Below are 24,309 nucleotides of genomic sequence, written 5' to 3'. Positions count from 1 at the left end.
GCGTAGTTGTTTAGCGTTTACACTAGATGACAGGGCCGGATCTACCATATGGGCACTTTGGGCACGTGCCCAGGGGCCCCTCAACAAGAAAAAGTTTTTTTTTTTTTTTTTTTTTTAGTTCCACAGATAATTTCCCCGCGAATCCGAATGAAATGAATGGTGTCTAAAAAAGATTAGTGTTTTATTGTTGGTGAGAAGGGCAGCCTAAAAGTGCAATTGTGTCTAAAGCAGCAACAATGCGCTAGATTGGCTGTCACTCTGGGGGGGGTAAGCGACCGGAAATAGGCCAATATAACGGCATAAAACTGCCCCAAAACGGCTACAAAAGAGCAAAAATGTTGCGTGCGCGTGAAGGGGGGCCCTTCTAGATTCAGTGCCCAGGGGCCCTCAGAGGTGTTAATCCGGCCCTGCTAGATGAAGTACCGAAACAATGCAATTCATTAGTAAACAATATCCTGAAATATCATTGGTATTCATATACTCACCTTTCTATCATTATCTAGCTGACCATTTAATTGCACAACATAACTTGATCACTTTGGAAATGAACTATAACATCTGTGGCTTTGACATACTATACTGGTGAAGACTGCATGTTAGCATAACGATGAAAACACTGAAACTTGTTTCTCTCCACTTTTCGCTGCGGCGAGTTGGTAAACTGGCGAGTTCTCCGGTATTCAGTACAGTAACCACCTGGTGAACCAACCACCAAGCTCTATGTTGTGTTGATGTTCTGTTCTTGGCGTTTCTGGAACATCTTTTGAATTGTGTGGTGGAAATTATTAAGTGGTGGAAATCCTTCAGTACCTGACGATTCGATTCCGTGTCTGAGGGCTCTGATTCGATTATAAATCGATTACTGATGCGTTTTGATTCCAATACATGGTTTATTTCCCCCTCACTGTGTGACTTACTAAACAAAGTGCTTTCTAATGATCCATAATGAAACCCGATTAATTTGCTTCCATTATCTCTATACAAACAAAGAAAATATGAACAGTTTTTATGCCTTGGAGTTTTTAAAAATATAGGAGCTAGAGTGCCCAGCAGATGAGGCAGATTTTACTCTGAAAAGCCATAGCTATGAGCTTGTAGATCTGCTATTTTCAATATCTAAAACCCCTCTATACATTACTCTGAAAATGGATGCAACCTTTATTGAACCAGGAGAAATCACATTGAGGTTCGAGACCTCATTTTCAAGCGAGACCTGGCCAAGACGAGGCCAAGGCAGTACATGGTAAATAAATGGTGCATTCATATAGCGCCTTTATCCAAGGCGTTTGATGACATTCACCCATTCACACACAACATTCACACACCGATGGCGGAGGAAACCATGCAATGCACCAACCTGCTCATCGGGAGCAATTAGGCCTGGGGTTCATTGTCTTGTCTCAAGGACACTTCGACAGTAACTCTGGGGGAGCCCGGGATCGAACTAGGAACCTTCTGGTTCACCAAGTGGCCACTCTACCTCCTGAGCCACTGCGGCAGTGTACTGGGGGGCCCCCAGTTACAACAAAATAACAAGGCACAAGACAACAATTGCACAAGTTCTGCCTGTACATCGCTCAATGACTCATCTTGCCTCGGTTTTAACAGCAGGCGCCATGCACGGCAACCCTTTATGCCAATGTAAATTATGACCGCTTTGTTGACCAAATTTGATCCATCATGGATCAGAACATTGTCTAGTTTTGTGTAAAAAAAAAGAAAAATAATTATTTTCCAGACTCTTTTGTTTTCCATTATTGTGCGTCCTCCCTCGTCCAAACTCGACAGTGTTGGGTCATATTTTGAAGGCAGTGGAGCGGTAACAAAAGCCATGTTCCTAATCACACGGTAATTTGTTTTCCTTCATTCACGCTCATGAATCTCCCAAAAAGCCATCTCGGCTCCACCGTGCCAAAGCCAGTCGGTTTCTTCTGCTTTTTTAGGTTTTTTTCTCGAACCAAAATTGCAGGGTTTCCTCCCGGGACCCGGGCTCCAAACAGCCAGTGGTGGAAAAAAGTACTCACGTTTTTACTTGAGTAAAACAATTCAAACGTATTGGTATCAAAATGTACTTAAAGTACCAAAAGTATGAAGTAGTCATTATGCGGAATGTCCCATTTCAAGTTTTCAAATGTATAATATTCTTTTGAAAATGGCAAGCTACAGTACAAGCTCACAACGCATTGTGAGCTTGTAGATCGGCTAAATGTATATAGGGCTGAAGTGGTTACTTTATGTTTTGGTAATAATCACACAATTCTACAAAGTAACTAGTATATACAGTTTTCAAATTATTGTAGTGGAGTAAAAGTCCAAGTATTGGAAATTGGAAATAGTCAAGTAAAGTACAAATACAATCTCACATAACACTGCCAACACTGTCTCTCTCTGTCATTGTGTGGTTTCCTTGCAAATGAAGCGCACAGAATCGCAGATGTTCTGGTCCCCAGATTTTAACCCATTCTGACCTGAGATCAGATTCATACGAGGTTTTCCACTGGACACACACTGGTCTGATGAACCCATTCTGACCCGAGATCAGATTCTAAAAATGTCAGTCGTTCTTCGATTTTTCAAAAATGGCAGACCTACAAGCTCGTATCGCGCCACTCGGTGGCGCGATATGAGCTTGTAGATCTGCTATTTTTAAATAGCTAAAGCATAACGTAATGCTAACACCAAAATGGGTTCCCGTATAGAATGGGTTAAACGAAGGTTCAACACAGAGATTCCAGACTAATATCTATGCCGTGATATTAATAATAATAATCAAAATGTGCAAAGCTTTCAAATAATTGCAAGTGGAGTAAAAGTACAATATTTGCGTCTGAGCTGTAGTGGAGTAGAAGTAAAAAGTATCGGAAATTGGAAATATTCAAGTAAAGTACAAATCCCTCAAAATTGTTCTTAACTCCAGTCCTTAAGTAAACTAGAAGCTCGACCGGTCTCGCTCTAGCGACACAGGAAAAACAAAACAAAAAAACAAAGGTGTAACGTAGAAACCTGTGGCCTGTAGAATTAAGTTACCATAGGTGCGCGCCAAGACCCCATTTCTATTTCTGGGACCCCCAATGTATATTGTAAAAACTAAGGATCCATGACGGGTCCGTTTGGTTCCATTTGTACACTTAACTGGAACTCTCTACCTACTGCTTTACACTAATAATCTGAGCAATTTACAATTTAGGCATTTAGCAGACGCTCTTAATCCAGAGCGATTTACATTTAAGCAAGAACAAAAGCATGGGAATACATCAAGCATAATTCCTTTTTGGGTTTAGGATCTGGTCGGGAGCGGATGATATTGCTAAGTCATGTTGTAGTCATTGTTTGTAGTCATCAGGCAGGAACCATCAATCTGGAACTTCCCTTTTTCCTCAAACGAAATTCTCTCAATAAAAGCAACGGGCTACGAGAGCTTTTATTGTTGTTCTTCCAGTTTGAGAGAAAGGAAGTTCCAGATGATGGTTCCTGCCTGACGATGACTACAAAACAATGACTACAACATGACGTAACTATCATCCGCTCCAGTGCGGTTCACACAGCAATGTTGTAACTCAGACCAGGCTTTTCTCCTGAGGTGGAAAGCCTGGTGACGCGAGGTTATCTGTTGACACCGTGCGGTTCCTCCTCTCCGCTGCAGGTACATGTGCTTCACCAACCTGTCCTCCTCTCCGCTGCAGGTACATGTACTTCACCAACCTGCTGGACAGATCGCCCAAGATCGAGCGCGCCGCCCTGGACGGCACGGAGCGCGAGGTGCTGTTCTTCAGCGGCCTGGGCAAGCCCGTGGCGCTGGCCATCGACAACGAAATGGGCAAGCTGTTCTGGGTGGACTCGGACCTGAGGCGCATCGAGAGCAGCGACCTCTCCGGTGAGTGTCTCCTGTGCTTTAATTTTTTTTGCCTTTTATTCTTTTTACCCTCTCCACAATTTAGCCGTCGGGACAGTTAACTCTTTTACACCACACCGAAAATCAGCTTTTAACCCATTCTGACCGGGCACCCATTTTGGTGTCGGCATCATGTTATGCTATAGCTATTTAAAAATAGCAGATCTACAAGCTCATATCGCGCCACCGAGTGGCGCGATACGAGCTTGTAGGTCTGCTATTTTTGAAAAATCGAAGAACGACTGACATTTTTTTAGAATCTGATCTCGGGTCAGAATGGGTTCGTCAGACCAGTGTGTGTCTGGTGGAAACCTTCGTATGAATCTGATCTCAGGTCAGAATGGGTTAACATTGGTCCGGTTGCTAGGCAACGCCTCCGTCCCCCCCAGCACCGCATCGCTCCCGACATGTTAACGTACCTGGTGGTGAAAGGTAAAGGGCGTGAGCTAATGCTAATAATAGCCGATCGTTAACACCGGTGGTCTTCCAGGCTGGGAAACGGTAAATGAATAAATTAGCAAAAATCCCCCTGGCAGGTTTTACCTACACTCTGCTACCGCCGAGCGTGGCACAGACAGAATTAATCCCCCCCCCCCCCCCCCCCATGTGGACAGTCCTGTCTGCACGCTGATGCTGATAAGCAGCTGTGAAACGGGACTGTGCGCGGACTGTTCCGCCAGTGTTGCTCGATGTCGCGGCGTCGTGTATCACCGATAATTAACATGGGATTAATCATTGAGCCGTAGATCATTTGGCGTTTTGTTTGCAGCCGCTCGCACTCACAGATGTGTGTGTGTGTGTGTGTGTGTGTGTGTGTGTGTGTGGGGGGGGGGGGGGGGGGGGGGGGTTTATCAAACTCTTGAGGGCAGCACAACTCAACTCAACTCAACAAGATTCTGTTCCACTTCACATGATCCCAGGGAAGCCTTGGGGAAGTCTAGCCAGCAGTATGAATCCCATTTGGGGCGGGGGGGGGGGGGGAGTTTGACACTATAAGGAGAGAAGTGAGGAGCAAATGTGTGAACCACCACGGAGAGTGTGTGGGGGGGTGGGGGTGGGGGGGGGCTCCGCAGTCCTTAAGGACACGGGGGAGCATTGTGCCTGGCGAGGAGAGCTCTTGGCTCGGAGCCCTGCGCTCAGCACATTCCAGCCATTCTCTGGTGCCCCACACAGGCTGACAGGAATGCGAACCATCTGCAGCGATCCTTGGGAAAAAACGGGGAAGGGAAGAGAAGGGAGGGACGGCCGTGGGCTTGCAAAGCAAACACTCTTGAGTGACTGACTGCACCGTCAGAGCTGCTAGAGGAGAGATCCTACAGATCTGTAAGATCCTCTCGGCTTGTGTGACAGAGAGGAGGGGGAAGGGTGGTCACGTACCAGGCTTATTGTAGTTAAAAATGGTAAATAGTGCATTTATATGGTGCCTTTAACCCATTCTGACCAGGCACCCATTTTGGTGTCAGCATCATGTTATGCTTCAGCTATTGAAAAATCGAAGAACGACTGACATTTTTTACAATCTGATCTCAGGTCAGAATGGGTTAATCAGACCAGTGTGTGTCCGGCGGAAACCTCGTATGAATCTGATCTCAGGTCAGAATGGGTTAACCAAGGCGCTTTACATAGATTGTGTGTTTTACATTCACCCATTCACACACACACACACACATTCACACACCGATGGCAGAGGAATCCATGCAATGCACCAACCTGCTCACCGGGAGCAATTAGCATCTTGCACCATATGAAATAAGAGGCACATACAAATATACATAGACATAATAGAAGACTAATAGAAGTATGCAAACAAATAATAATAATAATAAAAAAATATATAAAAAATAAATAAATAAATAAAGACAATAATAATAATAATAATAATAAAAATAAATGACAGTAGGGTCAGTATAATAAGTTAAGGATTGTTGATGTCAGCCGCGTTCATCCTCTCAATGTGTGTCAAAAAAGGTTGCCAAATGGTGTAAAATTTTAAAGCACCGGCGTACCCTCTTGTGGAGTAGCGAATCTTCTCCAATGTCAGATGATGTAAAACATCATTAACCCAAGATTTAAAGGTTGGTGGTATTTTCTCCTTCCATTTAAATAGTATTTGCCGCCTAGCCAAAAGAGATGCAAAGGCTATCATATTCAGGGCTGCACACAACTTTTTTGGTCTAGTACTCAGAAGAGCACCTGGAGGAGTTGCTTGGTGCTCCTAAAATGCGGCGACCCGTCTCGCCAGATGGATAAAAGAGGGATGAATAACTTATAGCAAAACAATATTTATTGGATGAGTGGGGAGTCAATGGAGGGTATTGCAACTCTAGATTTAGCCCTAGAATGGCTCTTGTTGTAGATTCATCCCATTATTAAAAATATATAAATTTGCTAAAATCTAGGTCCATGTGTGGTCCAGCCCTATGGAATGCATATTATAATAAAAACAAGTTAACAACTTAATACTTCCTAAGGATAATATGATATGAGCATCAAAGCAATATTTAGATTTTTTATTATTTTGTATTTAAATAACCAATCTACTAGCTCACAACGTGTTGCGACACGTTGTGAGCTTGCAGATCAGCTATTTTTTTAACATGCGACACATCGTACGGCGAAGCATACATCAGGCTTCCCTAGTTCCCTTTTGTTTTTAGATGAGGCGACGTACGTAGTCAGACAGTCAGAAACACATGGCTCCTCGGTGCAAAAATAAACAGTGTACACTACCCGACTTTACGATAATAAGGCACAGTATGTCGAGACACGGTGTTCATGTTGGGCAGCAGCAGTGCCAGTCCGCAATGCTTTAAACTCTTCCCACTCCACTATGTCGGAACTAAAACCTTAGTACCCGTAAAAAGTCGGTGGCCGGTGCCTAGGCTGTGAGAGACGCTAATATGGTTTCTGCCTCGGATTCGGGTTTTGAGACGGCATCGCACACGAGCAACCATGCTGCTCCAACAGCCGGAAAACAAACACAAGCACAGCGGCAAATGGGAAGAGTGCAAAGCATCCAAAGCATGACCTTTTACACCGGGGACTACAGTAGTTTGCTATCTGAAACGGAGAAGAGAAGACGAAACTATTTGTGTAAGGTTTTCCTGTCAACCGCCCTCCGCCTCCTCCCAGGCTCCTAGCAGAAAGCAGCATGGATCCTCCCCCTTTTGAGTAAGGACGCGCTGTGATTGGGCCAGTAGCCACTTTGAGTGGCAGTCGGTGGGAAATGCTCTCGCCACAACATTTTCTAGTATTCTGGCCATAATAATCATTCTGGGCGGCCCCAGCTGTTGGTACGCAGAAGCGCTTCCCGGCGCTTGATTGACAGCGCATTTTTAATTTTTACCGCGCATGCGCACCTGCGCACCACTTATGTGCAGCCCTGATCATATTCTTGTTTTGCCGGCTAAGATGTAGATCTTGGGAAATAACTCCAAACACTGCAACAGTGGGTTCTATGGGCACTTCTAATACATCTGAAAATGTTTTAAATATTGATTCCCAAAATGTATATAGCTTTGGACAAAACCAAAAAGCATGCGCAAGGGTAGCCTGATCTTGATTGCAACGATCACATATAGGATCCATGGTAGGAACGAACTTAGATAGTTTTACTTTGGACCAGTGGAGGCGATGTGTAACCTTAAACTGAATAATAGTATGCCTTAGACAGATTGAAGAGGAGTGTATCCTATCCAGCACTTCCTTCCAAACATCATCAGAAATTTGTGTCCCCAAATCTCCCTCCCATTGATTCTTTAATGAGGTAAGTGGTTCCAGGTCAAATGAGTTTAATAAGGAGTAAACTAGCCCAATTACCCCTTTAGAGTGTGGATTGAGCTTTAGAATTGAGTCTAAAAGGGAGTCTGGTGGTTGAGATGGGAAATCCGTAATAGATGATGTTACAAAATTACGAAGCTGCAAAAATCGGAAAAGGTGAGAGCGGGGGATATCAAATTAATCTATATTTCTGACAGTATCTCATTTTTAACATTGTTCAATCTCACCGTATCACTTCCCCACCTCTCCTCTAACCCCCACACCCGTCAGTTTGACACCCGTTTCTGTTGCCTCTCTCTATGAGCCTTATTTTTAAGTGGCACTAGCCCCTTCTATAAACAGCTTTTGTCCCCACACGTCTCAAGATTTGCCATTGACCATGGTAAGAGAATTCCGGTCCGGAAATATCTGCTGAATTTTGTCCCGACCGCCTCAAGTTTTTCCATCGACGATGAACGGAGAAATGACGTCAGAACTCCGCTAAATATGACGTGAATTAAACATCAAAACATTAAACGCCATTGACATTGAATGGAAGACTTACGTCATATGTAAACGAGCAAATCGGCTAACCGCTTCGAGGGAGCGTTTGGCCAATAACCCATTCTGACCGGGCACCCATTTTGGTGTTGGCATCATGTTATGCTTTAGCTATTGGAAAATAGCAGATCTACAAGCTCATATCGCGCCACCGAGTGGCGCGATACGAGCTTGTAGGTCTGCTATTTTAGAAAAATTGAAGAACGACTGACATTTTTAGAATCTGATCTCAGGTCAGAATGGGTTAATCAGACCAGTGTGTGTCCAGTGGAAACCTCGTATGAATCTGATCTCAGGTCTGAATGGGATAAGGGATCACCTTACTGTATGTACCTTTATGTAGCAATGTCAAATGTCGGCTAAAACATAAATTGACGTACGACGATAAGAGCGCCACTCACTACTTCACACCGTGGTTGTTCTCGCTGACACCGTGCCGTTTTCCTACACCCAGGGGCCAACCGCATCGTGATCGAGGACTCCAACATCCTGCAGCCCGTGGGCCTCACCGTCTTCGGGAACCACCTCTACTGGATCGACCGGCAGCAGCAGATGATCGAGCGCATCGACAAGACCACGCGCGAGGGCCGCACCAAGATCCAGGCCCGCATCGCGTACCTGAGCGACATCCACGCTGTGCGCGAGCTGGACATGAGGGAATACAGTGAGTTTTTAATCGACGCCCCGAATACGTTGGGATAGCCCCCGCTATCTATGCGCTATGAGCTTGTAGATCTGCTATTTTTAAATAGCTAAAGCATAACCTAGTGCTAACACCAAAAGGGGTTCCCGCCCCAAAATGGGCTAGATTAGAATCTTTCTACGGTATCTAGAATGTCCCACCACTTGTGACTTCTTACACCCTATATATACTTTGCTGACTGGTCTACAGTGTACAGTGTCTACAGTGTAACGAGGCCCATAGATCAGGAGCCTATCTCCTGTTTCTGTAGCGTGAGGCAGCTTGATGTACAGTACACATACAGTATGCCCCCCCGCTGTGAACTTTGGGCTCTTATGACCCATCTATACTATTTTAAATCTGCGTGTCTGGCATATTTGGAGGTAATAATAACAATGGATCAACAGCTATAGGGGAGCTATATTATGCAGATGAGATTCAGGGTTTCTTTTGCTGACCCAAATGTCCTTGTCTCCAGGTAAACACCCATGCACCTGGGACAACGGAGGCTGCACCCACATCTGCATAGTGAAGGGCGACGGGACCACCCGCTGTTCCTGCCCCGTCCACCTGGTGCTGCTGCAGGACGAGCTCTCCTGTGGAGGTACGCGTGCGGCCCAGTTGGCCACCGACATGTCTTTTTTTCTTTTTTGCAGAGGGACTTGAATTGTTTTGATGACCATGTAGTAACACCCACTGCGTCGAATAAGAGAACATGCCTCACGGGCTGGGTAATATAATTAATATCTTGCCAAACAATTGAAAATATTGCTTATAGACATATCAGAAATATTTCTATTGCGTCTCCGAATGGTGTAAGAGAAAACGATTCGACAAAAACAGGATGAAGTCGCATCACCACTCAGATCTTTTTTTTATCCATTGCCAAAGCTGATCTTTGCCCGCACACCTTGCACGCCTGCCTGTCTTACAACAGTTACCCTCTAGCAAGCCTCGGCCCCAGTCTTACTAATCTGCGAAGAGAAAAGCCTGGTCACAACTTAAGGCAGAGACGCTATCGGTGGAAGTGTCGGTCCGGAACATCCATCAGATGTATTTCCCCCCCCGGATACTATATTTTCCCCACCAATCATTTCATTCACGGAGAATGTAAACTGATTTGTAAAACATCAACGTCATTTCCTAGAGCAGAGCTTCTGCCAAAATCCTGCAAAATCCCACCAAAAGACGATGGGGTCTTACAGCGTAGGTCTAGCTCGCGTTTCTTGAAGCTGTCCGAGTACGTTTGTCCTGCTAACTAATCTCTCCCTCTCTCTCTCTCCCTCTCTCTCAGAGCCCCCCACCTGCTCCCCAGAGCAGTTCTCGTGCACCAGCGGCGAGGTGGACTGCATCCCCCTGGCGTGGCGCTGCGACGGCTACCCCGAGTGCGACGACAGCAGCGACGAGGAGGACTGCCCCGTGTGCTCCGAGACGGAGTTCCAGTGTGACAGCAGGCAGTGTGTGGACCTGAGTCTGCGCTGCAACGGAGAGAACAACTGCCAGGACCGCTCCGACGAGAACAAATGTGAAGGTGAGAAAGGAACCCGAGTTATTGCTGTTTGGACACAGTGGGTTTTCAACCCTTTTCATATCAAGGTCCATTATTTATTCGGCATTTGAGCCACGGGCCACCGTTTGATGACATTTAGCCTCTCGGACACAAAGGTTTTTGTTGTAGTTTGATACGATTTTCTCCACAATTCCATGCTGTACTGAACTCGGTACCATAGGAGAGATAACAGGCAAACGTTGATTAAAATAAAATGTATTCTACATTCTCTCTAAAGTAGTAGAAATGTAGACTTTAATTAATTAAGGCAGATGTTTAGGAATAATTTCATTTCACGCGCTCAAGAGTTAATGATCTACAGTATAGGGGTCCATTTGTTTAATAATATGGAGATGTAGTTTTGTTTGATAAAATATTTTTTAGCGGGAGGCACAATGTCAAAGTAGCTTCCCACCACCACAGAGTCGAGCGTCTATATGAACACAATGAGCTCTATGCACTCTCTATAGAAAGCAGGCAGAGACGGCCACATTGTGGTCTTTCAAAAGAAAAAACCCTGATAGTTGCGTCAAGTGGTTCTGGTTCTTCTTCTTGTACGTAGGTGACTGGTCTATCTGGCAGCCTGTAACCGCCACCTAGTGACATTATCGCAACGGGACTTTAACGTTTTATCTGGAGACCGTCTGCCGTCTGAAAGAGGCCTGAGAGTGTACAATGGACCTATAAGGTTCCATTTGGGAGTGTTGGGTGGGAGGAGTAGGACGAGGGCTCTACACCGTCCCGGTGGGGGCTCCTCGCGGACGGGTGAGCCAGTAGGATACAACACAACAATGAAAATGCTTCAACCCTACCTTTAACTCTTTTCCTCCCCAGTGCGCTGCCCTCCTGACCAGTTCAGCTGCTCCAATGGCCAGTGCATCGGGAAGCACAAGAAGTGTGACCACAACATGGACTGTACCGACAACTCTGACGAGATTGGCTGCTGTAAGTGTCACAAAGGGAACAATATTTCAAAATAATATTAATTTTTAACTTGCAGCTCTTGGACTTTTGGAATTTTCCGAGTGGCCCCTGAGCCATCTTAATTCTTTCTGCAGCATCTACGAACATGTTCGGACCCCCCCCCACTAGGGTAAGGCAGGTGCCAACTACGTACATGTTCGTAACCCCCCCGTATACTCCATATTTGAAAGTGGCGACCGTCAATTTACCTTTTAGCGTTGCTCCGGTTGCTATGCAACGCCTCAGTCCCCACCAGCTATGGGATCTTTACATCCAGGGCGTGATTTCTCTCCACTGTCTTCTCCATGAAACCTTCTATACTTGACCCTCGTTTTCCTTCTACACCAAAGTATTTATTGGGATCTCTTTGCACCCCTCCTCCCAGATCCCACGGAGCCGCCTCCTCCGCCCTCCAACACCATCGGCTCCATCGTGGGCGTGGTGATGGCGCTGTTCGTGGTGGGCGCCGTCTACTTCGTGTGCCAGCGGGTGCTGTGTCCGCAGATGAAGGACGACGGCGACACGGTCACCAACGACTTCGTGGTCCACGGCCCGTCCTCCGTGCCCCTGGGCTACGTCCCTCACCCCAGCTCCCTGTCCGGGTCGCTGCCAGGTACCGTACAGTAGGATGGTATTGGTCTCATTAGGGCAGGGGTCTTTAATGTTTTTTAGGCCAACGACCCTAGCCGAGGTACAGATGAAGCGTATCTTGTATAAAATTGTGTTGCAGATTTTTTTTTTTTTCATAGTTTACATAGACTTGTTTGACATACAATACTTCTCGTCTAATAATATGTTGGATTCGTGCTAATTTATATTTTCAGATAGTTAACCTTTTAAACTCTCGATATAGTCTATATAGGCTCTATACTTGGTCTGCCCCTTTTCCCTCTACACCAACTCTCAGGGGATTCGTGAGCTTGTAGATCTGCTATTTTCGACTGATCTTCCCCATCACGCAAAGACTGGCGGGACCCCCTGTAGTTACTCTGAGGAGGGCCGCTCTGGGGCATGATTTTACGCTTGCTGAAAATATTTTTCAGCAAGCGTAAAATCATCCATTAACGACGGCATTTTGTCTGCAAAAAACTGTAGATTTTGTCGACTAAAATCCCATGACATTTGCTCGACTAAAACTAGACGTTTCAGATGACTACTATATGACTATGACTAAACAAAAAAAATCTAAATGTACTGCCAAAAATCGACATTGCAGGCATGTCCAGAGGGAAGTCTGTGATTGGCTCCCTCAGCATCATGGGCGGGAGCAGCGGCCCGCCGTACGACCGCGCCCACGTGACCGGGGCGTCGTCCAGCAGCTCGTCCAGCACCAAGGGCACCTACTTCCCCCCGGTGAGGAAAGCACTTCATCTATTGGTTATTATTGCCTTTGCTGCATGAGCACCTATCTGCCTATATTTGCGTTGTGGTATTAATTTCGGATATCTCTTTTACTTCTGCAAAGGCAATTGTTCCATAGAAAGGACTTTCATAATATAATTGCCAAATATAGCCTTGGTCCTGATCGAGCTTGAACTTAGGCCCACTTAAATCAATACATTAACTAGTTGCGTTATGAGGAGAGTAGCCTATACTTTTTGAGTGGTGCAACCACTCCTACAACCAGGAATGTCCGGGTGTGTGTATCATGTATCCGTCATGAGCACGAGTGGTGTGCGCATGCGTGAAACCAGCAATGGCCAGCAATGTCCGTGTGGGGTAATGCTGCGTGCGTGCATTTATTAATACCAGTAGGGGGTGCCAGAAACAGAGAGAGGGGTAGTGCTGAGAGAGAGAGAGAGAGAGAGAGAGAGCACCACTCAGGTTTTTAAACCTTCAGTCAGTTGACATTGCGAGAGACTCGCGGCACTCGTCAGTCAAAATAAGCTGATCTACCAGTTCATGCATGCAGTGCGGTGCATCGCGTTCACCGTTGTATGCTCGGCTGTGGTGACCTTTTTCACCCAAGGAAAGATATTTCCTGTTGCCTTATACGGCGTGGATGTTCAATTATACCAGGCGACACCAGGCGAAACGCTTGGGGAAAGAGGCGAAATGAGATACACGGGCGATCCGCACAAATTAAGTCATTACGCCACCTTTGGTAAATGACTCGTGAGATTTATCGGATGCATAAATACGATATCATTACGCATTTCATTTACACCTGGTCGTATATTTCCGTGGTGAATTTGTCCCTATGTGCGTATGTATGTCTGTCTGTTTGGCCAGCACACACATTCTCTGCACCGCTCGGTTCACATGTTTTATTTATTCACACAAAAGCATGAAGCTTGTAGATCTGCAACTTGTGATGCTTTTTCGTGTGTGTGTGTGTGTGTGTGTGTGTGCGCGTGCGTGCGTGGCCTAGTATTTGCTTTTTTGGGGCTTGTTTTCATAGACCTGGTTGCTTGTTTCTCTCGCAAATTCTGGGCAACACTGCCGGTGAGAAGCACATGTACAATGTGGGCGTTTTAGCACAGCTCTTAACCAGAGTCACTTACAATAAGCAAGGTAAACAATCATATTCATACAGTAGAATGCAGCGAGAGCACAGCGTGGTGCAGTCGTAGGCAATATGGGTTGCAGGGGCCCATGATGATATCGGGGCCTGAGGGGTGGCAGTGGCGCCAGGGGTAGAGCGGCCACAGTTTGAACCCGGGCCATTGAGCAAGACGGCGCACCCCTAACTGCTCCCGATGAGTAGGTTGGTGCCTTGCATGGTTTCCCCTGCAATCGGTGTATGAATGTGTGTGTGTGAATGTAATGCACAATCTGCGTAAAGCGCCTTGAATAAAGGCGCTATATAAATAATAATAAGTCACAAAGTGCTTAACAGAAATATATATATCAAAAAAGAAGAACCTCTGTATAGCACCTGACGAAGCTCACGGCGAAACGCGTCGTGCTAATAAATAAGTTTGATACAGTAAGAAGTTGTCCGTCTCTGTTCCCTGGAGTGTGCAGAGTCCCTTCCTTGGAATGTTTTTCTCTTTTTTGATGTCTATGCCTGCTAACTAGACTTGCACCTCCTACGGGTCTTTTTGGATGTGCAGGAGTCCCTTTTTGTCTCATATATATATATATATAGAGAAAAACATGGATCAAAAAGGCATAGAATACAATAGAAGAGAGTTGTCGATAGAACATAACAGAAGATAACAATATAAAAAAAAGTGAAAATCACATGGGTGGTGGACTAAATGCAGCCCTGTAAAAATGAGTCTTTAGGAGCGATTTAAAAGGTGACACAGACTCGGCAAGCCTGATCTCCAGGGGCAGTGGGGGGGAGTGACAGTGCCCGCATCGCCTACAGTTTTTTTGCAGCCTGATTTTATGGTCAGAAGGGCCGTTCCGGATGATCTTACATGAGTACACGAGCTTGCTCGTAAGGGTCGAGTAGGTCAGATAAGTATGATGGAGCAAGGCCGGACCTAGCTTTGAACGTGAATAAGAGTATTTTAAAATCAATTCTTTAAGAAACAGGCAGCCAATGTAGGGAGGCCAGAATAGGGGTAATGTGGTCGGATTTTCTGGAGTATGTTAGGAGGCGAGCTGCAGCATTCATTAAGTTGGAGAAAGTTGTTTGTCATCCAAGCCTTGATGTCAAAATACACTATTTACCATTTGCCCTGCATATTCCAGTGTGTTGTAAATAATATGTAGTATCTGACTGTCCCACATTCAGGCTATAATAGAGAAATCTACCCCCACCTGAAGAATGTTTTTTATCCATGTTGACTGACAGGCATGTGTTGTTTCACATTGTTTCTCTTCATATCCAAGTAAAGACCTTGAGCTCAGGTCATTCATTGAAAGAGCTTGTTTCTATCTCTGTTTGAAAGGGGAGTGTGACTGTCTGGCTCCAGATAAAATGTTCTCTTTTTAACTTTTTAATTAACTACGTCTTCATTCCTGCACAACACTCCCCACGCATTTCTATCTGCACCTGTTACATCTGATTACACACACCAGCTCAGTGGCCTTGCGGTTAGAGTGTCTGCCCTGAGACTGGGAGGTTGGGGTTCAATCCCCGGCCGGGTCATACCAAAGACTCTAACATATGGGACCCAATGCCTCCCTGCTTGACACTCAGCATCAAGGGTTGGATTGGGGGTAAGCGACATACTATCGTCATGTCCAGGGGGTGTACTTGTACATCAAGCTGCCTCACGCTACAGAAACAGGAGATAGGCTCCTATGGGCCTCATGGCTCGGCAAGGCTACTTACTTTTATATCAGGTTATTATATAGTTCATACAATATTTCGTATATACAATACGACCCGTGGTGTAGAACCTAGCACCAGTCTAAACAATATACTAGAGAGAAAGACAACATAAGAAGTGTTGTACCCTGCCCTCTTTTTCTTCAAAATTTTTGTTCGGCCCAATTGTTTTTGTTTATTGTCATAAGTTGTCACCATCCGAGTTGGCTTTGTCTGAGGCTTACAGGTCTTATACTTTCTGAAACAAATATGGGAAAAATGAATTGGAAAATCTCTTCCGGGCCGCTCGTCGGGGGCGGGACTGTAAGATACACCATGTACACCATGAACCTAGCACAACACACAGGGGTGGACAAAGTACTCAACCCTCAGTCAAATTTGCACTTGAGTTAAAGTTCTGGAGTACTTGGTTTAAAATAAGTATTCAGTCAGTAAGTACATGTCATGACACTATCTGCTCATGCTGATTCCTAGTTTGTGACAGTTTTCCCAGTGGAACGTGCACATTACTGCACGACGTCTATTTTGCGAGCAAGGACAAAGACCATTGATTGGTGTTCTAAACAGGAAGGGATAATTTGAGCACAACCCCAATATATATGTACCGGTAACTTGTGCCGTCTGACGTCCATATCGGGCATTTCCAACTTGCATCGTTCCAAGTAGGCCAGTGCCCAACAGGAACCGCGGTAGAGGCTCCAACGCATAATATCTGGGCGGGGCATGCATTTCCAACTTGCATCGTTTCAACGGGCACCACTGTAGAGGCCCCACGAGCACCTCTAGTTCTTTAAATTAAAACGTACAGCGGTTCCCAACCTTTTCTGGATCAGGTCACCCCCACACCCCCTCTCTCAAGGACCCCTTGGGGAGGGGAGGGGGGGGGGGGGTCCCACTTTGAGAACCTCTGCCTTAGCGTACACAAAGTACAGCATCCCAGCCCCGAGTCACGCCCTCCGCCATGTGGAAAATGTTACCTCTATTTGAGTCACTTCTTCCAAGCATCGTTTCAAAATGCAGCTTTTTTTTCTTTTTGGCCCAGTTTGGCCCCTTTTTTTCACGATGGTCTACCTCCGCTATTAATTGGCCCAGATTTGGGCCAATTAATAGGGGGGTGGGGGGGGGGGGGTGCCGTAACATGTAAAAACCACACACAGCCATATGTGTTTGTGTGAAATCCCAGGCCTTTCTTTCCCCAGTGAGGAAAGCAGAGGCTGTGAGAGCGTGTGAACTTGGTGGAAAGGGTCCCGTCTGTGCCAGCCTGTACTTTAACCAGTTAATTGCCTCTGTTTCAATTATGCCGTTTCAAGAAACCAGAGCTAGCACGGAATACAGTTGGTTGTACTGTCGCATGAAAGGAATAATAGATCTCACTTCTGCAGAGAGAGAAGAAAAAAAACTAATATAATATTTTATTTGACGGTCATGTTATGGTAATGGATATTTGGGCGTGATATTGAAAACATGTTTCTGTGATGATTTGACTGTACAGCTAAAGAGAAACTTGCAATAAAAATTAGAAAAAAAGATGAGAAAGTATTGATTTTTGCTTAGCTGTGGAAGATTCATGTCCTTTTTCTTTGTTTTGTTTGTGGACATCTAGAATCTAGAGAGTGACTGAAGAGAACAATTGGAGATGCATTGAGGATGTGTTGTTCCACATGAAAGCTAAAAGGTGTTTGTTCCGTTTTGGTTTCCCCTCCCAGATCCTGAACCCGCCGCCCTCACCGGCCACGGTGCGCTCCCAGTACACCATGGAGTTAGGCTACTCCTCCAACAGTCCCTCCACACACCACTCCTACAGGTATGTCCTGGTAGACACACACACACCTGCACACGCGCGCACACACAGAAGAGTGTCTGGCTCCAGATAAAATGTTCTCTTTTTAACTTTTTAATTAACTACATGTCTTCATTCCTGCACAACGCTCCCCACGCATTTCTATCTGCACCTGTTACATCTGCACCCCCCATACATTAGCTGAAAAGGATAATGTTGCTTTTATCCTGCTCATACTGTGGTGACGTGCGAGTCACCTCAATCCAAAGGACATTTAACAAAATTAGCTCTCTGTCCATTTATCAACACTAGAAAACATCTCACGCATTAAACAAAGCCACATTGAAATGTCATTATTATTATTATTATCGTGATCATTTATCCAAAGCTCAACCATGTTGATTACTTGGACCATCTCCACTTGAAAGTCTGAACTTGGCCAAGCTCTCTGACCGGTTGTCGCAGGCGTCAACCTGAAATCAATAAGGAAACCATTGAGTGTTACATACCAGTGAAATCTTTGACTTTCGTGGAAATGTAATGAAACCATGCGGGATTGCAGTGTGCTGCCCTGCTAGAGATGGCAGGAATTCCTCAGGCACATGCTAGCACTTATAACAACCCCCTTTTTTCTGCACTCAGGGGCCCGGCTTTCAAAGAGATTTCGCTTTCCTTTTGTTTACTCTTTTCCCCGTGCATTTTGAAACGGCACTGGCTTCAGTGACACACACACAGAATGTGGTGAGCATTTGTACCGCGTCGTGTCGCTTTTCATCTATGATCAAAATGTTTTATTTACATAAGAAGGACAAAAAACTTTTATTCATTATGTTCCGATGTTCGACGGCAAAAGCAAGTCACTGGTTAATCGGCAGTTATTTGTACAACAATCAAGCGCAGTGGTTTTAAACCAGACCACCAGTGGTCCTTGAGGGGGTTCCAGGTGGTCCCCAGCTAAATGACGGAGGGTTGGCAACCAAATTGACCCTTATAGGTCTTTAACTCTTGAGAGTGTAAAATTAAACCAAATGTTACATTATTGTTAAACATCTCCATTACTTAATTTACAAGACGTCTACACAATTAGAGAATGAGAAGAATTGTTATTTTTAATTTATGTTTTGGGTCCGAGAGGCTAAATCTCATCAAATGGTGGTCCGTGGCTCAAATGCCATATAAGATAGGTTGAAAACCACTGATCTAACGGACGTTGACTTCTTCCCTTCTTCTCTCTCCAACTCCCTACAGCTACACCATTGGTTCCCAAAGTGGCGTCTGGGGATCCAGGGGTCCTTGAGGAAGTCCAGGGCGTCAAATGAGTGTACAAATGGAACCAAATGGAACGGTTCCATTTGTACGCTCTCAGAGTTAAATTAACATTGATTTTACAATACAAATTAGGGTCTCGGAGATAGAAATGCAAATTACATGGGAAATGTAAATGGTTGAGAATCACTGCTAGAGCCGTAAAAATGTTCTTTTATGGAAGACCCTGGCATATCTTTTCAAATGGGGGTCCGCGGGCTAATGGTGTCAATTTGGGGGTTCTTGACGTGAAAAAGTTTGGAACCACTGCCCTATACGTAGAGACACTGACTTCTTCCCTTGTCTCTCTCTCCAACTCCTACAGCTACAGGCCCTACAGCCTACATGTAGAGACACTGACTTCTTCCCTTGTCTCTCTCTCCTACTCCTACAGCTACAGGCCCTACAGCCTACACGTAGAGACACTGACTTCTTCCCTTGTCTCTCTCTCTCCAACTCCTACAGCTACAGGCCCTACAGCCTACATGTAGAGACACTGACTTCTTCCCTTGTCTCTCTCTCTCCAACTCCTACAGCTACAGGTCCTACAGCCTACACATACAGTAGAGACACTGACTTCTTCCCTAAGTTCCCTTGTCTCTCTCTCTCCAACTCCTACAGCTACAGGCCCTACAGCCTACACGTAGAGACACTGACTTCTTCCCTTGTCTCTCTCTCCTACTCCTACAGCTACAGGCCCTACAGCCTACACGTAGAGACACTGACTTCTTCCCTTGTCTCTCTCTCTCTCCAACTCCTACAGCTACAGGCCCTACAACCTACACGTAGAGACACTGACTTCTTCCCTTGTCTCTCTCTCTCTCCAACTCCTACAGCTACAGGCCCTACAGCCTACACGTAGAGACACTGACTTCTTCCCTTGTCTCTCTCTCTCTCCAACTCCTACAGCTACAGGTCCTACAGCCTACACGTAGAGACACTGACTTCTTCCCTTGTCTCTCTCTCTCCTACTCCTACAGCTACAGGCCCTACAGCCTACACGTAGAGACACTGACTTCTTCCCTTGTCTCTCTCTCTCCTACTCCTACAGCTACAGGCCCTACACGTACCGACACTTCGCCCCGCCCACCACGCCATGCAGCACGGACGTGTGCGACAGCGACTACACGCCGGGGCGCCGCGCCGGGCCGCCCAAGTCCGGAGCCGCCGCTGCGGGAGCCGCCATGGCCGCCTCGGCCAACGGCGTGGCCAAGGCGGGCTACACCAGCGACCTTAACTACGACTCGGAGCCCTTCCCGCCGCCGCCCACGCCGCGGAGCCAGTACTTGTCGGCCGAGGAGAACTGCGAGAGCTGTCCCCCCTCGCCCTACACGGAGCGCAGCTACTCGCACCACCTCTACCCGCCACCCCCCTCGCCATGTACGGACTCCTCGTGAGCCTGGCTAAACCCCCCCCCCCAAACCCCCCTCCCCGGGATACCCCGGGAAGAGTGGGGTGTCTAAACATTGTGGGCACATCAAATTCGCTTTTCTTTCCAACAGGGGAGGAGAATAGTTGAAATATGGTCTGAAGTAATATCCATGATTTGAACATGCACGGTTTTTGCCCAAAATGATTGGATATACCCATACAGGTTTTGTAGCAATTTATAGCGACTATTATTGGGCCTTAAATGACAAGTAATATAAAGTACACGTACAATTGCTACAAAACCTGTTGCTAGCCAGTCACTATGGGCATAAGCAAGAACTTTTTAAGGGTACATTTTACTCTGATATTATTGTACCAAGCATGTTCAAATCATGTATAATTTATATAAATTCAGACCATTTTCCAAACCATACATTTATTATTTTTCTCTCTCCTACATTTTGGAAAAGAATAGCAAATGTAACTTTGAGGTGCCTACGATGTTTAGGTGCCCCCACCCGCAAAAGGCTCCGCTCCTCACCACCCTTCCCCTTCACTGTAAATACCAATTGTGCATAATGATTTTTTTTTGTAATGGGGAAAGAGAGACGTATATAAAATATGGAGGAGAGAGGTGGACATTTTGAAGCGGGTCCAGCATCCTGTACAGTTACAGAGAGAGAGAAAATAAAAACACAAATTTATGGAAAGAATAAAATGAAATCAGAGCTATCGACGTAGCTGCAGCAGAACACTTGTACATTGAAAAGAAGAGAAGAAAAAGCATATTTATATATTTTCTATACAGCGTTTACTGACGATAATGCCATAGAGGTTTGTATTATTGAAATTTGTACATTTTTCTTATCTTTCTTTTTTTTTTTAAGAAAAAGTTTTAATTAAAATCATCAAACGTGATAAGTTGCCTTAAAAAAAAGACAAAAAAAAAAGAAACTCCAGGAGATGAGAATATGACCTTCCCTCACCAGGCTGAAGGACACACTACAAGCACACGAACACAAGACATAATCTGATGCCAAATAATGAGATGTACTAGCATTAACTCAACACTACGAGAGTGCTTTTCAAAGTGGGGTCCGGGGACCCTCAGGGTTCCTTGAGGGGGTTTCCAAATGGACAGGTCTGTAACTCTGAGAGAGCCTACAAATGGAACCTTTTAATGGTTCCATTTGTACCCTCAAATTAAAAGGTTTGAAAACCACAGCACTAAGGGATTGGGATGGGAAGGAGAGGAGCTCCCCCTGGATGTCATTCAGAGGCACTGCGCCATTGAGCTCCTCCTCGGGCTTGGGGGCAGCCATTTTGTCAGCACTGGAGCACTCATCATTTCTATGGTCCCCCCCCCACCCATAAATTGGGTTAGGAGTGGCTGTTTTTAAGTGGCGAAGAATGTGGTACTGGCTCTTTTTTATCATGTTATACCTCCTTTTTCATTTACAAATGCGTTTGCTACTATCCTGTCTGTATCTTTTTTTTTGTTTTTTTACTCTTGAATTGTAGATGTGGGCCTCTTTCCGCTGGTGGTCACAGAACCAATATGGCAGTGTCTCTCAGCTGAAGCAATAACGCAACGGCACATATTTATGTGAGGCCATGTTGTCACTGCCCTTCACCTGTAGCGGTCCCCGTGGCTACGTAAAGTTAGCAGCCTGCAGTGCACATCATCAGCATCATTTGCTGTTTGGGTCACACTGAAAGACGGCAACGTGCCACTGGAGAACGCTTTTAGAGCTGAGGAGCGTGATCCAACCTATCAACCATTGAGGTGCGCATTGTTCAAACAAACATGGACTTCTCATGGTTGTAGTAACGCAACGTTGGGTTGTAAATTATCGGGTTGTCACATAAAATCAGGAGGATCAAATGGCTAGCGTGTTTCGAGCAAGTGTTGATTTTGTCTAAAACTATGATGAACTACTGTTTTTCATTGACCAAAGCTAAATTAAAAACTAAGCCATAGTGACTTAAACTATGACTAAACATACAGTAGGCCTACTGACAATTTCGTCAACAAATAAATGCTAGACTAAAATGTTTAGGGACGCGATGCGTTGTGAGCTTATAGATCGACCATTTTCAGCATGTATCAAAAATATGACTTAAATTTTATTCAAAAGACAAGACTAAAACTAAATCAAAATGTTGAGTCAAAATCAACACTAATGTAAACATGGACCTCTCATAATGGTAACGACTCGACGTTGGGTTGTCTCATACAATCAGGAGGATCAAATGACCGGCGGTGGCGCTCCTTTCCAAAAGTTCGTTTCCTGCTCAAAGTGCCCAGGGCGCCGCGCCAAAATTAACGGACGGCCGGCGATGAAGAGCGATCCTCGGATGCTGGGAAGAGGTGGTTTTTTACCATAGAAATACGTGGAAGACAACTCTAAATTCTGTATTGTGGACAGGCCGTGATGGGGATCAGTGCAATGCAATGGGGCTCACATCTTCAATTCACAATCCACATACACATTATAATCCTGAGTGGTAAACTCCAGAGAGTGCAGGTTTGGTTGTGCACATTATGTACACAGTCTGAGATACAAATGGATAAATGAACACTGGGGATTTTACTGTGTACAACAGTGGTTCTCAGATTGGGGTAATAGCATCACAATCTTTTTTTTTAATGACTATTCAAAAGCTTATACATTGCTATTTTTTATTTTTGAAAGAAATGAATTTAGTTTTTTCTTTTTAACTCTTCTGGGGCCCCTGGCTGGCACAAAATATTTCAGAAGGGGATCTGCGGCCAAATACATTTTATTTGGGGATCTTTAACATGAAAAAGGTAGACATGATGCTATCTTTTTTTCCTCTTTTTGTCATGATTTCAAGATTCATTTTTTTATTTTGTTTATGAATTAATGCCTGACTGCAACTGTTGACAACCCTGTATGGGTGAACCTCAACCCAAAGCACATGTGTTACAGAGGTCTGCTCATTGCTTTTAATCCTCACAACCATGTTTTTAGGCTTCTTTTAACTGCCCCCCCCCCCCCCCCCCCACACACACACACACACACTCTTAATCGGGGTAGTGACCCCCCCAACAAGGACAAGTTCTCGTGCCTGACCATTTATACAACTTCATATACTTTTTTTTCCCGTTGTCGTTTTTGAGAATACACAAAGGAAAATCCAGTGCCCACTACAAATGCTATAGTATTTTTATACCACATATTGTGTAGATAACATATTTATAAGCTATATAGAAGAAAGGAAAAAAAAATCATTGTAAATCTATCCATTGAATTCTTGCAGTACTTTTATTTCATTCCGTCTTTTTTTGTAATATGCCTCATATTTTTCTACAAAAAAGAAATATATCACTCCAAAACTTACACAGTGACAATCTTATCCGACAGATCAGTCAAAAACGCAGAGCATATCCAGCCAGGGTATTCCCTGTACTTTGTGTCAAGAATGATGATATGTATGCGTAACTGTTGCAACAGGTCAATCCGATCTTTTTTCGAAGGACTTTTGTGCCAAATCGCAGGTTTTTACAATCCAACGGCAAGTTGCCCTCCATGTCCTCCTGGTCAAGTCCGCATGTGAACTTTGAGGCCTTTGTTTCACGAATGGGAAGCAGGAAGAGACAGAAATGCTCAGCTACGACCATCGGTCTACATTGAGGTGGCACTCATTCTTATTGCCTTTATGCTTGTATCAACAATCTCTTTTGTAAAAAAAAAAAGAAAATCTGTTCTGTTTTTTGTGCCGTCTTGTGATGACCGGAAAAATATATTTTTCAAGGAAAACTTTGTTGCATTGTCGGAACACTTTTGTCCCGAGCAAGCCTTTGTTTTTGTTGTTGTTGGTTTGGATATCGTCAGGCAGAAACCTTGTATATCCAAATTTCATCTTAAAAAAAAATGTTTTCTTTGTTTTTGTTAATTCGCTACTTCATCATACAGGAGTGTGAAGCAAAAGTAGTGAAAACAGACCATCTACATCGCAAGGTGTTGGTTGGCTATTTTATATCGTTCTAAAATGATAATAAGAAAGAAACGGTTTTGGACATACAAGGTTTCCACTCGACAGCAATGAATTATCCTCAAATGTGTGGAGTCTGGCATGGGTTTATTATGGTCTGCTGAAGTGAATGTTTAGACAGAGGTAAAAAAAATCATACCTTTTGTGCTCCAGAAGATGACATTTCTTTATCGTTTTCTCTTCACGCTGCTCTTTCACT

At 44.9% G+C, this 24,309-nt stretch overlaps 1 protein-coding gene across 1 annotated transcript in view; it reads left to right on the top strand.

The window, feature by feature from the left end:
* The window catches only part of lrp6 (low density lipoprotein receptor-related protein 6), a 96,611-nt gene extending 72,795 nt beyond the window's left edge, over positions 1-23,816 (top strand). The window contains exons 16-24 of the mRNA XM_083757703.1: positions 3,684-3,874; positions 8,667-8,876; positions 9,373-9,498; positions 10,189-10,425; positions 11,278-11,388; positions 11,792-12,019; positions 12,623-12,759; positions 17,341-17,438; positions 19,771-23,816. Of these exons, the coding sequence (XP_083613829.1) occupies positions 3,684-3,874; positions 8,667-8,876; positions 9,373-9,498; positions 10,189-10,425; positions 11,278-11,388; positions 11,792-12,019; positions 12,623-12,759; positions 17,341-17,438; positions 19,771-20,116 (1,684 nt within the window). The 3' untranslated portion in view covers positions 20,117-23,816. The remainder of the gene's footprint in view (positions 1-3,683; positions 3,875-8,666; positions 8,877-9,372; positions 9,499-10,188; positions 10,426-11,277; positions 11,389-11,791; positions 12,020-12,622; positions 12,760-17,340; positions 17,439-19,770) is intronic.
* The last annotated feature ends 493 nt before the right edge of the window (positions 23,817-24,309 follow it).

This window comes from Protomyctophum parallelum (assembly GCF_964188405.1).
Source record: "Protomyctophum parallelum genome assembly, chromosome: 22".
Taxonomy (NCBI): domain Eukaryota; kingdom Metazoa; phylum Chordata; class Actinopteri; order Myctophiformes; family Myctophidae; genus Protomyctophum; species Protomyctophum parallelum.
The sequence above is the reverse complement of the archived record's forward strand: the minus strand, read 5'-3'. Positions and strand labels throughout refer to the sequence as shown.